This window comes from Ammodytes marinus, assembly GCF_949987685.1.
Source record: "Ammodytes marinus genome assembly, chromosome: 17".
Taxonomy (NCBI): domain Eukaryota; kingdom Metazoa; phylum Chordata; class Actinopteri; order Uranoscopiformes; family Ammodytidae; genus Ammodytes; species Ammodytes marinus.
Genome location: NC_137221.1, coordinates 27,214,925 through 27,229,289, shown reverse-complemented (window position 1 = coordinate 27,229,289; position 14,365 = coordinate 27,214,925). Strand labels below are relative to the sequence as shown.

At 42.4% G+C, this 14,365-nt stretch overlaps 1 protein-coding gene across 1 annotated transcript in view; it reads right to left on the bottom strand.

Moving 5' to 3' along the window:
- ptprua (protein tyrosine phosphatase receptor type Ua) overlaps positions 1-14,365 on the bottom strand; it is a gene marked incomplete at both ends in the record, with an annotated part of 279,645 nt that overhangs the window by 100,251 nt on the left and 165,029 nt on the right. The window contains 3 exons of the mRNA XM_080045126.1: positions 4,642-4,965; positions 10,197-10,490; positions 13,723-13,894. Of these exons, the coding sequence (XP_079901252.1) occupies positions 4,642-4,965; positions 10,197-10,490; positions 13,723-13,894 (790 nt within the window). The remainder of the gene's footprint in view (positions 1-4,641; positions 4,966-10,196; positions 10,491-13,722; positions 13,895-14,365) is intronic.

Sequence of the window (14,365 nt, the reverse complement as noted above, 5' to 3'; positions counted from 1 at the left end):
GGGGCAGACTAAGGCTATCAGCTGACGTGCCGAGATGACAGCCGGCTTGACGTCCGTACCCTGCCTGAACTAACGCTACGCTCCATAAATACGACCCAAGTTGTTATACACCAGATTTATTCTTATAACAGAAACTCTATCTATTGTAGATACATTAAAAGAACAATCTGCCTCGTGCTTGTACATTAATACAGTATATGTTGTAGTTAGTAAGTTTGTTAGCCTCCGAAGCTGAAGCTGAGGTAGGCTCGGCACACTAGACGAAAATCCTGCTGTATTCATGAATCCCTGACAGCCAAACCTGCTCTCTGCAAGCAGCATAGACACAGTGTATGCAAGGCGCTACACCAGTGTTTGATTGCTGAACCCAAAGGGAAGCAGACAGGAGCAAATGTCAGCAGCTGCGGCTCAATTACGGTGGTTGTGGAGGTTGATAGCGGCTCTCCTTGTGACAGGGGGGATTGGGCATGTCAGACTGTCAGGCTAACATTCAGTGGCTCAAAAGCAAAACTTTATGTTGGTGCTGGTGTTCAAAATATAAAAGTAAAGTGTGTGGGGCGGAACCCAATCACAGCTTGTTTTTCCGAAGCATGTTTTAACTTGTCACTTCCCTCACCAATGTAATCTAATGAATAAAATGATCATTGCACATACATTCTGTATGTTCTTCCATTTATGTAAATCCAATTCCTCCCGCCTGCAAGACAGATGTGTGTAGGTGTAGATCATTAAGAGCTCTGTCTGTTTTTACATACAGTGCTGTGAAAAAGTATTTGTCCCCTTCCCGATTTCTTATATTTTTTCATATTTTTCACACTTAAATGTTTCAGATCATCAGACAAATTTTAATTTGAATCAAAAATAACCTGAGTAAATACAAAATGCAGTTTTTAAATGATGATTTGATTTATTAAGTGTAAACATCTATCCAAACTTACCTGGCCCTATGTAAAAAAGTAATTGCCCCCCTTTAATAAATCAATCGATTGACCACATATTTTGGAAAGGTGAGTTAAATTTAGTGACCACACCCAGGCCTGATTACTGCCAGACCTGTATAATCTAGAAAGCACTTAAATAGAGCTGACACAGTTAAGTTGACTAAAAGATCTCAAAAAGCAGCACATGATGCCACGATCAAAATAAATTCAAGAACAGATGAGAAACAAAGTCATTGTTATCTAGAAAGGGTTACAAATCAATTTCTAAGGCTTTGGGACTCCAGCGAACAACAGTGAGAGCCATTATCAATAAATGGAGAAAACTTGGAACAGAGGTGAACCTTCCCAGGAGTGACCGGCCTACCAAAATAACTCCAAGAGCTCATCGACGACTCATCCAGGAGGTCACAAAAGAACCCAGACTAACATCTAAAGAACTGCAGGCCTCACTTGCCTCAGTTAAGATCAGTGTTCTTGTTTCCACCATAAGAAAGACACTTGGCAAAAATGGCATCCATGGGAGAGTTCCAAGGAGAAAGCCTCTGCTGACCAAAAAGAACACAAAGGCTCGTCTCACATTTGCCAAAAAACATCTTGATGATCCCCAAGACCTTTGGGAAAATATGCTATGGACTGACGAGTCAAAAGTGGAGCTTTTTGGAAGCTGTGGTTCCCGTTACATCTGGCGTAAAGCTAACACAGCATTCCACCATAAGAACATCATACCAACAGTCAAACATGGTGGTAGTGGTGTGATGGTCTGGGGCTGCTTTGCTGCTTCAGGACCTGGATAGCTTACCATAATCGATGGAACTATGAATTCTGCTCTCTATCAGAACATCCTGAAGGAGAATGTCCGGCCATCAGTTCGTCACCTCAAGCTCAAGCGCACTTGGGTGATGCAGCAGGACAATGATGCCAAACATACCAGCAAGTCCACCTCTGAATGGCTCAGAAAAAACAAAATAAAATGTTTGGAGTGGCCTAATCAAAGTCCGGACTTAAATCCGATTGAGATGCTGTGGCGTGACCTCAAACAATTCTGCAAAAAAGAGTGGGCCAAAATTTCACCAGAGCGATGTAAAAGACTAATTGCCAGTTATCGCGAACGTTTGGTTGCAGTTGTTGCGGCCAAGGGTGGCACAACCAGTTATTAGGTTTAGGGGGCAAACACTTTTTCACATGGGTGAAATAGGTTCTGAATGACTCTTTACATCCAATAAAAAGAATGAAAATTCAAAGTCTGTATTCTGATTTCCATTGAGTTGTCTTTGTCTTAAACTATAAATTATTTGATGATCTGAGACAAATAAGTGTGACAAACAAGCAAAAACAGAATGATTCAATAAGGGGGCAAATACTTTTTCACAGCACTGTATCTCTTCCTCTGCTTTTGGTGTTTTAAAGTGCCGTTAAATTTAATGTAAATAAAATATCACGTGTTTCAGCTTCCAAAAAGCATTTTGTAGAGGCTATTCAATATGTTTCATATCGCAGCCATCATTCCCTCTCGATCTCTCCATCAGTTCAAGAATATCAAGAGTGGCAATTACATTGAAAATACTTGCTTATCCTACACAACAATATGTGTTGGACCTACTGTACTTCTGCTCTCTGGGAATTTGCATTAGAATGTGCCTATATCTGCTGATGTGCACAGGAAAATATTAATACAAAGATAAGCAAAAATCATTTCACTATTTTGCTAGTGGCCATGCCAGAGCTGATTCATGTCCACTGGTATCCATTTAAAAGGCTGATATTCCATTTAGTTACGCTGATCCAGCTTATTTTGCGAGTCAATATTTGTTTTTTTTTGCGCTGGTACGGGATGTCTTGAGCCGTGGATTTGTGTATGCAGTGCACAATAATTATCTGAGCATGAGGGAGCATGCACAGAAAAGTGAAGAAGTTCATAAGGCAGAACTGAGTAACTATGACAATAACGAGCTGCAGTGCAATGTGCATAAATAACAAACATTCCTGCTCCCCCCCACCCCCCATAATGATGTTGCAGCTGCAAAGAGGAATTTCATGCTTTATTTCAGCTAACCCTTTGCACTTTTTGCTCTGTCCACTGTTCCTGGGTGCATAGGAGATGCAGGGGATGTGTCCTACTCAATGATTAGAAGAGGTCAATGTGTGCACGCCAGAGTGACACATGGGTGAATGTTTATGCGCCTACAATGGCGGAGCAGGTAAAAATCCTTCCCAATGTCTGTTTTGATGGTTTTTATCATGGTTTTATCACACTTATGGATCTGAGATGATGCTAGATAAGTGCTTGCTGCTCGAAGACCGCAGTGCATTAATGTGGTGACGTAGGGACGAGCGAGGGGACTGCTAACTGCAGTAACTGACAGGAAGTTAGCTAAAGGAACCATTCCGCTTACAGCTCCTTTAACTCTGTATTTACCTATGTAATCTCTCATCTTATTTTAAATCCAGTGTGTCTATGCTTTTATTTATTCTGTTTTTATACCTATTTCATATATGTCAGTGATCCTTGAGAAGTGGGACAAAACAGGGTGCAATGTTGAAAAAATACAAACTCTATATTTAGGCAAATTGAATTACATGTATGTATCCAACATATACTAAGCTAAGGTTTGACACAACCTCCCAGCTTTTGTCCTTTTCATCAAAAGGGACTTTTTACCTTGCTTCTCCTTTTTAACATGGGCTTTTTAGCTTGCCATTCCTTATTTTGTGTCAACTCCGTCACACCAAAAAACACAAATAAATGTTCCCTCATTTTATGCTAGACCCATGAGATGTATAGTGATCACAAATATTCACCAAAACTGTAAAATAAAAAATATTTTCAAAATGTATATGAATATAAATGTTTTTGATATCTGACGGTGATGACATATTTAACGTTTCTTAAACAGAACAAATAGAGTTTTTCTAGTAGTAGTTTGGTTTTTCTGTTGATGATAGGTGCTAGTATGAACTACTTCTTCAGAAATTGTAAGTCGGTGTTGACGTATCATGGTTGTGACGCAGGACTTTCAAGATTTGTAATGTAAAATATTCTAAAACTACAACACTAATCAGAGCCTGTCTGACTCTAATGTACTCAGCACAGATAGCTTGTGACAATAGGTCCTTCACCGGAGACAGCTGCCCCTCATATTGCCTGATTTTATTACATTTTAATGAAACGTCTGACGGTGGTGACAAAAAGTGTCTCCCCACTTAGAAACCTTATAAAACATGAATGTGTTGTAGAAACACATTTTCTATTGATATGAGAGATTATTTAGTGTTGCCTTTGAATAAAAAAGCTCTTTTTAATCATTAAAGTAAATTTTTAATAGGTTTTATTGCATATGAAAGATTGAAACCTTCTCTGTGGACACACTGTTTTTGACGTCATGAGAAGATAACAAGTGTCATAAATTTGACAAAATAATAATAAAATTAAATTTAAGGGGATAATTGTGCTCCAGACATTCTATTCTTAATCCCTAATAACATCTACAATTTTAAATATTTTAATTTTTAAAGATAACAGCAGTGCCATTTTGTCCCAGCCTTTTGTCCCGGTTCTCAAGAATCACTGATGTATGTCTGTCTTCTTACTGGAAAAAGGTTCTGTTTTCATTTTCCTTGTTAAGCTATTTGTAACAGTGGAAAGGTGCAGTACAAATAAATAGCTTAAATGAACCGAAATGAAATAAACATGGCCACTCACTGTCTTCCTCGGTCTGGAAGGTGACCTCTCTGCTCTCCTTCTTGCCCTCGGGGTTGGCCAGCGCCAGCCTCACGTGGACGGAGCGGAACGGCGGCAGGTCTCTCAGGGTGAAGTGTGAGGTGTTGCGCTCCACAGACAGGCACTCTCTGACGGTGGCGTTGTTCCCCCCTGCGCTGCCCCCTGTGGGCATGGAGTAGCGGTAGCACAGAGACAGGGAGTAGGTGTGGCAGCGGGTCAGGTTGTAGCCCAGCGGCTCCCACTGCAGGGCAAGCTGCCGGGGCTGGATCTCTGTGGCCGTCAAACCCCGCAAGGCACGCATTGGCTCTGAAACAGGGACAGGAAGGGACATCAAATACTCAGAACCAAGGCTAAATCTTACACTGTGAAGAGTAAAGGCATTGTTGTCATCCAAATGTAAAGCTAAAGGTGCGTAATTCTTTCATATAAATGAATGCCGGTGTGGAGAGAAAAAGGAGATCATAAGGCTGTAATAATCAAGCAAAGAGTATTTAATCAAACAATAGAGGCGTCATGCTCTTGGATCCTTAAGAACATGAAGGTCCATTCAATCCAGAAAGCCCGGTGGCTTTGTGAACAGAATGGCTCAGATCAGATGGCAAGTCACATCCTTTATACAAGTCAGTTCAGCATAAGAAGAATACTGTGTGTTTCAATTGGCAATCAGGTGAGGGGGGGGGGGGGGTGGGGGTAGAGATAGGTGACACTGCACGGGGTTCTGTGTACAAGACAACAGAGGAGGTGCTGTTTGAGTGCTTCTAGAATAACCATTTGGTGAATCCAGGCGGTTAATCGAGAGTTCTAGATTGCGACGCTTCCTTTCTAGCCCCTCCCATACAGGGAATTTAGAGAAGCTACCACCGTAGCTTCTCTAAATTCAAGGACAAGAAGCTATAGTTACTAAAGATGGCATCATCCACCACTGCCTCACGTCTCTCCACAATATCAAGTGATGAGGTGAAGATGCATATGGTTATTCATTCTAACAATTGTATCAAGTCTGTCCTGAAAAAATGCCACTTCCTTTTACACACTGCACCTTTGAAAAGATGCTAAGGGAACTGAGAGTTGACACTAAACCTGTTATCATGCTCTCCATTGCTTTCACATATGGGCTTACCAGCAGATAAATGCAAAAACAAACTCAAGGACGTTGAGCAACACTGAGTTGTTGACCCACATTTGCAGAGTTCAGGTGTCTCTGTTAAGATGGAGCTTGAGATCGATAGGCGGATTGATGAGGTGTCTGCATTTATGTAAGTGGTTGCACTGCCCATCAATTTATACCGCATCCCTCTCCTACGGTCAGGAGCCACAATTGTCCAAAAGCATTCACTGACACAATGAAAAGTAGTAGCCTCGTTAAATTCACCTCAACTCATCCACTTTGAGTAAGGTCTGTTGAAGTGTTCCAGCCTTCTAATCAGAATGCCTCCTGAATGCTTCCTTGTTAAGTAAAGTTACTTTATTAGTCAATGGTCGGTTACATTAAAATTTGTCTTTTCACATCCCCTCTCAAGTTACCCCACTTCGGAGGAGGTCAGAGCGCAGGGTCAGCCGCAGTACAGCGCCCCTGGCTTTCGGGTTAAGTGTCTTGCTCAAGGACACAATGGTAGAGATGGTGGGCACCATAAACGTACTAGCCTCTGCTAGTTTTTCACAACTAACACGCGGGGATCGAACCAGTGAGCTCATGGTTACTGGTCGGCCGCCTTTCCACTAGGCCATCCTACCACCCCTAGGTCAAGGTATTATTCTGTGAACGAGAGCAGACCCAGAGCACGCCTGTAGGCCTGCATACAGCATCCAGACTGAGAACGCATGGTCTTCAGAGGGGCCAAAAACCTCATAAGCTAAACTTTAGTTTTAACCAAAACATTCACTTTAGCTGATAATGACAAAACAACCAATTTATTTATTGTAACTTGAGAGTAAAATATTTCCTTTTTTATCTTGAAAATCTTAAACCTTGGTGGTCAACCAAACAAGCGTTCTATGAGCAAGCTAACCTCACCAACGTGAAAATCACTTTTCTGCGATGCCAGGTCATGAACATAAATCGGCGTGGCAGGAAAGAAAGGAGAACAAAAGGAGGGAGCTGGCTTTAGCCCAATAACAATGTTTTGACGTGAAGTGGTTTTGTCTAAAGCTACCAGCTGCCAGGCTGAGCTTGAGGGAGAGGTAAACAATAGCAGTGCCTCTTCTAATGTTGATGATGACGATGAGGCAGTGATATAGGAATGAACACATTAACATGCATTGATAAAAGTAAAGCAGGGCCTGTTGACAGGGCCTTTTCAGGGGCCCTGACATTTGTGAGTCGGTCCAGTGTCAAGTAGACAGGGTTTTTTTCTAGGGCTTTGAGCTTCAAGTGTACTGCTGAAACTTCAAATGAACCAAGAGCAACATGATGCCTTCAGGATGGCACGGATTGGCAGAGCAAAGTCGCAGCCTGCTGCAGGGAGACAATAGCTGTTGCTTCACTAACCATAGATCAGAAGCTGCTGTGCAAATGAACCCAGCAATGTTGGGAAGGAGACATGGGCTCTGAGGGGATAGACAGGGAAAAGTCCTTAGAGTCCTTGCTGTTTAGAAACATGTTTGCTCTTTCTCCAAAGGGAGGTTGGATGATTTGTGTCTTCACAGCCGCTACTGATCCAAGCCACAAACATTTCCATGGAATAGTATCAATTAATCATGCAGTACAAATGAAACTTTGACAAATTGTGTCCCGTCATGTCAAAGATGCTTGATGTCAGATTCATTAACAATGGCAGTCTAATCCTTCTATATCCACGTCACCATCCACCAGAGGCTCACTGGCTGACTGTGCACTGCTCTGCTCCAGACAACCATTATTCATCATTACAGCAGCACCAAAGAAGGCTCAGTCCTGTGCTCTCCACCCACCAGTCCTCCACCAGTCCTCGGCCCAAATTGACATTCAGCTTGATTAGCCTAATCAGAGGGATTAGCCGCGGGCACATAGAGCGAAAGAGGGATAGTGAAGGCCACACATGAGAGGAGAGAGAGCGAGAAAGAGGGATGAGTCCCTGTGGGGTCTGCACATTTGCCTCTCATCCTTCTCATATTTAATGGCCGCCTCAGTGAGCTGCCACTGACGCCCGTCCCTCCTGCCGCGAGCCCGCTTTGAATAACGATGGACTATCGCTGCACGACCTGTTACTTACCAAGGAGTTACCGCATGGGGTTTAGACTTTTTGAATATTTTGAAGGAGTTTGCTGAACTTGTAGCTGTTTGGATATGTATCTACCATGTGCATGTAAACCAGCAACCATTTCTACCAAGTCTGATGCCAATGCCAATGTATTCTACACACTGTACCTTTGAATTGCTGTCAGCCAATCTAACACGTTCTTTTTAAGCATACTGCATACTGAAGGCTTCAGATGAATGTGTTAATGCAATTCACATACTACCAATTTATCACCAGGATTGTCACACAACATTGGAACATCAGAATAATCTTGAACATGCTATTTCACATAGCCTATACAGTATAATAACATTAAAGTTCTGCACATAGTAGCTTTAATAAAGAGACATGTCACAAATGTTACATCTGCATTCATGCCCAGGTCATTTGTCCGTAGGAAGAATGAACACTGTGTTGGTGAAAAAGCAAATATGCACAACCTCCGTTTAGCATGTGTTCAGTGATCCGGGTGACTGTGTGGCCGGCCGCCCTCCACAATATCCCCCATGGGGTTGTAATCCTCTGCACCAGTAAGTACCAAATGTCAGTCGACAACTGTCCAAAAGGAGGAGGCACTGTGCTAAAAGAAAGAAAAGGCTCTCTGCGACACGTTAGCAAATACACATTCATCCAGAGTTTAGTGTCTGCGGGGCTGTGCTGTCTGCATGCTTTCTCCCCGGGGGGATGATGTGAGCAATGGGAGTTGACAGGCGGTGAGCTAGAGGGAGACACTGACGAGAGTGGATCAAAGAGTGTGGCAGGTGACAGGGGATGTCACGCCCGTCTTCTTGACAGAGTGGCGGGCTGCTGTTTTCCCCGGGATCCACTAGCAGCTCTAGCAGCACTAGTGGCTAAAGCACAGACCAGACGTAGCTAGGAGCCCCTGTCCTCTTTAATAAGGACCGTAAGACTACCATAGCGCTGGTGAGACCTGTCATCAACCCAAGGGTATGGCGCTTCAACTAGGACTGGTACACACATTATCCAAGGTACACTACAATACTTGCTCTGGATGTAAATGAATGTAGAGAAAATCATACTTCATATGAATATGTGTTCTTATAACCCAGCAATGACGAAAAGCATTAGTTATCTTCATTGATGCAATGAAAACAACACACAGCTCTTGTTCTCAGAGTCTGCTGGCAAACAACAAGTCTTCAAGTGATGCACCAAAACATTTTATAAGCAGCTCCCGGTTTTCAGTGTGCACCTTGGAGTTTTGAGTAATTGCCTTTTCTCTGTTAACATTCTGTTTATTGTGCGGCTTATGGCATCGGCACTTCATCTTATAAGATAATGTAATATGGCCCTTTGAAAATAAAAAAAAATAATATGTTTTTTTTTTTTTTTTGCATTTCTTAGTTAACCCACTAGTGCAGGGGTGTCAAAACTGATTGATTGGCCCGTGGCACATTTAAAAAATATAATGTAATATGGCCCTTTTAATTTTTAAATAATTTAAATGCACTCATTATATTACAGAGAAATATGTCCCATAAAGGAAAAAGAGCACCAATCCCATCCCAGAGGACCCTGTATAATATTTTATTTTAAATTAATATTATTATGGAAAATCCATGTCCTTCTCCAATAGCTTCTAATTCATCTGACACAGTGTCTCCATTTTTTTTTTACAAAATTCTTTAGCTTTAGCCTCTTAATTTCCCTCTCAAAGTGCACCAGATTCATGCATTTCACTTTAAAAACTTAAAAAAATCTCCAGGGGGGGCATACCCCCGGACCCCCCTTGGAGGGGTGGGATCTCGGCTGGCTACTATTTTCACCCAGCTGGACATTGGACGCAAAAGCAGAAAACACTGGCATTTAACAGGAGGGGGAATGTATCTGTTTAATGCGCAAGGAAAGTGTTGCCGTGAAGAAGGATTACAATTTACGAAGACACTATGAAACTAAACATCAGAGCAGCTACATGTCCTGATAAATGTGTTATTTTTGCAAAGTGGCCCGGCCCTTCGTAGATTTTTCTGTATGTGGCCCTCAGTGAAAAAAGTTTGGACACCCCTGTCCTAGAGGCTCAGGCCTCGCAGCAGACTCGGGTTTAAATCTGACCCATGGTCGGTTCTCTGCATGTCATTCCCCTCATTTCCCAATTACAACTCTGTCTCTCCAAATCCGTCTAATAAAGTCAGAAATGCCCCAAAATAATCTTGTTATTTAATTTAAAAAATGTGCACATGAACAATGAATCTCATTTGGCCTAATCAAAGACACTCTCTCAGACACTGCATCACCTCCTACGTCTTTATGACTGTTGTATCATTTTGGAGGTTGATTCAAATGTTTGATCTGACTCACCGGCACATTTAGTCCTGCTGATGAGAGGGGGTCCAGGTGCCCCGGTGCCCCCCTCCCCGGGCCTGGTGAGCAGGACACTGATGCGGTACTCTGTGTCTGGCTCCAGGTGCCAGACCTTGTAGGTGAGTGAGCCCACGCCGTGAGTCTCCGTCCACATGGACTGGCTAGCCCGGTACTGGATCTCCCTCCGGATGACCGGCCCGTCCCCCACAATGGAGTTGGTGTTGAGCTGGATGATCAGGTAGGTGGGGCCGGCCCTCAGGAGCTGGGGGGGAGCGATCGGTGTTGGGGGCACTGCAATAAAGAATGTGCTGTCCTTATTAGGTCTGCGCTCCTGTCGATGGCTATGTATGTATGTATGTATGTATGTATGTATGTATGTATGTATGTATGTATGTATGTATGTATGTATGTATGTATGGCTAGTTGCCTCAAATTGCCGTGTTTTGAATTTGAATCAAAGTTCATTCATTATTATTATTACAATGCAACGTGATGCAGCCAAATCCTACACAGTAACTTGTGTTTCAGCTGTTTTTACATTTTCGGTAAACTATCTGGAATATCGCAATGTATCGAATTGTGCTGTCAAACGATTAAAATTATTAATCGCGATTAATCGCATTAATGTCATAATTAACTCGCAATTATTCACAAATTTGTATCTATTCTAAATGTCCCTTGATTTCTTTTTGTCCCATTATTTTTTCTCATTATCAACATGGACAAGTCAACTTGCTTTGTGCAAATGTTTTTCTTATTGAAAACAACATTGGCACATATACTGTAGTGTTCAATTTCACACTAACATTCTTCTTTAGAGCAGTCATTCACACTTGGGCTGGCCTGTTTTCAGTTATTTAAACCAATCACAATCGTCTTGGGTGCAGCGTCCTTTCAAAATAGTGCAATTAGCTGCCGACCTTTTATAAAAGATGTCGACCCACACCGTTAATGCTGCTCATTGTGTGTGTGCAGCAACATTATGAGCTGGATACTATCAAACCGTATCAAACACACTCGCGCACTTTCTGTTGTCTCCCGTTCTGAGCGGAGCATATAAACGGTAGCGGGGAAGAGAAAGGGTAATGTAACGTTAGCCTACCATTTGGCAGCCTCGCAAGCCCAAACAAGTGTGTGAGGCGAGCCTGTTGTTCTGTTTACAGTCTAGCTAGATCCAGTTTGTGGTGTTGTAGTTTCTCTAACATTACTAGTTGTTGCAACGCCAGCATTTGAAAAAACTGCAAAGTTTGCCAGGCCACAAAGAATGTTAATCTTGTGTTAAAAATGTTGACGCCGTTAACATGGGCCGTTAATAACGCGTTTAATTGACAGCACTAGTATCACAATATGCATCATATTGCAATGTATCATATCATATCTTGACCCATGTATCGTGGCATATCGTATAGTTGAGTCCTTGCCAGCCCTAGTCATAATACTGTATGTTTGACTATTTAATCATATTTTAATATTTGCTATTGTTAATGAGTAATATTACTGTACTTCGAAAAAAAAGCAAAATACATATGAAAACATGTCCTTCAAAACACTGATCAGACATTCAAACATGTCGAGCAGGAACAAGCTAGCAAAGGAGAAGTCAAGGATTTCCCTCTCATTTATTTTCTTTCTGTTTTACAGTTTCACTAACATTATTTCTGCTCTACTAGAGCATTGAGTCATCAAAAGCTTTTAATCACATCGGGACTGTTAGTGAGAGAGAGACAGAGTGAGAGAGACAGAGTGAGAGAGACTCTTCAATGCAGTAAATTCTTCATTTTCACTCTAATGATGCTGAATAAGAGCTTATTTGCATGAATAATTATATTACTAATTCTGTCCTCTCTGCACAAGAAAAAGCCCTGATGGAATATAATATAATATGACCCTTACCAACCCGGAGAACACCAAATGAATTCATCACACCATGTTATGTGTGAGGAAGTGTGTGTGTATTTGTGTGGAGCCAGGAAGGGTTGTTAACTAATGCAAAACACTGAAACTACACTAGACAATATTTATTAAGATATGAAAAAAGAGACATTGGGAAAGGTTGTTGGTTTGGTGTATTTAAATTGTAACACATAGTAAGCTAGCAACTCCCCTTAAAACTACACATTGTCTTTTTATACATGCATTGGTTAAGCAAATGAATTACAACATGTTAATTAGTGATCTTTTGAGGTGTTGGAAAAGATAGAGCCGGTGGTGTGACTCTGACGACTTCCAAAGTGCTGTGTTCAGCAACTGGGGCTAAACTGGCTGCTGAAATGCTCAGTCAACACTCTGAAAGTGTGTGCTGGCTGCACATTCAAAAACAAAAGGTTTCTACATGTATTAAATGTGACAGGAAGCTTTGCAGTTGTTTAAAGCCACTACGAGAAAGATGGCACGTTGGCGTCCCCTTTGGACAAAAGCGGCAGTATTTTTACGACGCCCGCTGTCGCAAAGCTGTTTTATAGCTCGTGCCAGGCGTGCGAGTGTGAACTGAGAAGGGCGCAATATAGTGCATGTCCGTGTGTTGAAAGTGTGAGGACTCTTTTCGGCTCTGTGAGAGTGGTTTTGACACTGCATCAACTAATGCCAGTCAGTGCTACACACACCTGATTGCAATGAGTTGATGCAGCAGCGTCACCTAACTACTCTCTCTCACGGAGCTGAAAGATTACGTGTCCTCACAGAAAGCGAATGAACGAGAGACGGCAGTTAGTATGGATCACGATGAGGTAATGTGTTTGTGTTGTTGATGTAAATAATGACTATTTCAGATAATGGTTGTCTGATGATGGTGAAAGCAAACTTTGTGTTAGTACCAACCGCTCATTCATTTAGGAGTAAACACTGCAGTCTAGTTTCGCTCTCGTGAAACTGTATACATGTTGCTTGGCAAAGCCCTCGTCCCGCCCGTAGCCTATATCACTCTCCCTTGATGATTATCAGAGGAAACATGAGGCTGTTTAAAAGACATTTAAATGTTACTCGTAGCCGCTTTAAAAGGTAACCAACGAGGGAGCTGCCAGGCCAGGAAACAAGTAATATAACAAGTTATGAAACTAACTCATTGAATTATTTTGCAGATGAGTATCTGTTAATGTAACACAATTACTTATTCATTGTGTCATTTAATTCACTTTTAATGATTAGTTAAAGGAAGCTGCTTTTCCATTACATATTACCTACTCTACCTGACCCGACCCTACCCTACCCTACTCTACTCTACTTTACTGTACTGTACTCTACCCGCCTTTGGGTTCTTTTCTGGAGGTGGCTTTCCATAACAAGTTAGTACCCACAACAGAACCCCCCTGTGTAGCTGGTCGTCATAGTGACACTGTGCCAAACAGTTGTGACATCATCATCAATGTGACAACACACATACCAGAAACACTGGTGGATACCAACAGTTTGTTTGGTATCCACCTTACATAGAATCTTAACATAGATAGTTGAGATAAATCCAAGGCCAGAAATGACAAGTTTTCATTTTGAACTTAAATCAGACGTCCCCTAGAACCTAGCTTACCTCTGACGATGAGTTCTCCAAAGTTGGAGACGGCGGCCCCGCGGGGGGACAGCGTGATGCAGCGGTAGAGGTCCTGCTCCCCGCGCTGAGCCTCCACCTGGAACGACGCCAGCAGACGCTTGTGGCTCAAGCGAGAGAGCAAAGGAGTGTCCAGCACCATGCCGTTTCTCCGCTGACCAGACAAACACACACACACACACACACACACACACACACACACACACACACACACACACACACACACACACACACACACACACACACACACAGTATCAGCCACACCAACTCAACCGCATGTGTTTACCTTGAAGGCTATTCAAGCGATTCAAAATTGGTGACAGGAAGACAAATGGGGAGGAGGGGAATTAGCTATGTGGAAGGGCAAGATAATAAATAGGTGATACATGTCAGCAGTAACAACAGTCTGGTGACACAGACCTCCCGGGTTGTTTTTTTCAGCAGCTGCCATCTCCTCATCTGGCGCCATGCTAATGTGTCTGCGCTGCAGGCACACTGGCAATATAGGCTCCACCAGCCAAACAGCAAAACAGAGGCCACCCTGTCCACCCTTATTATTATGGAGTTGGAATACTTTTCCTGATTTGTTTATTTCTATGTCTAAACTTATTCTGGTAAGTGTTTT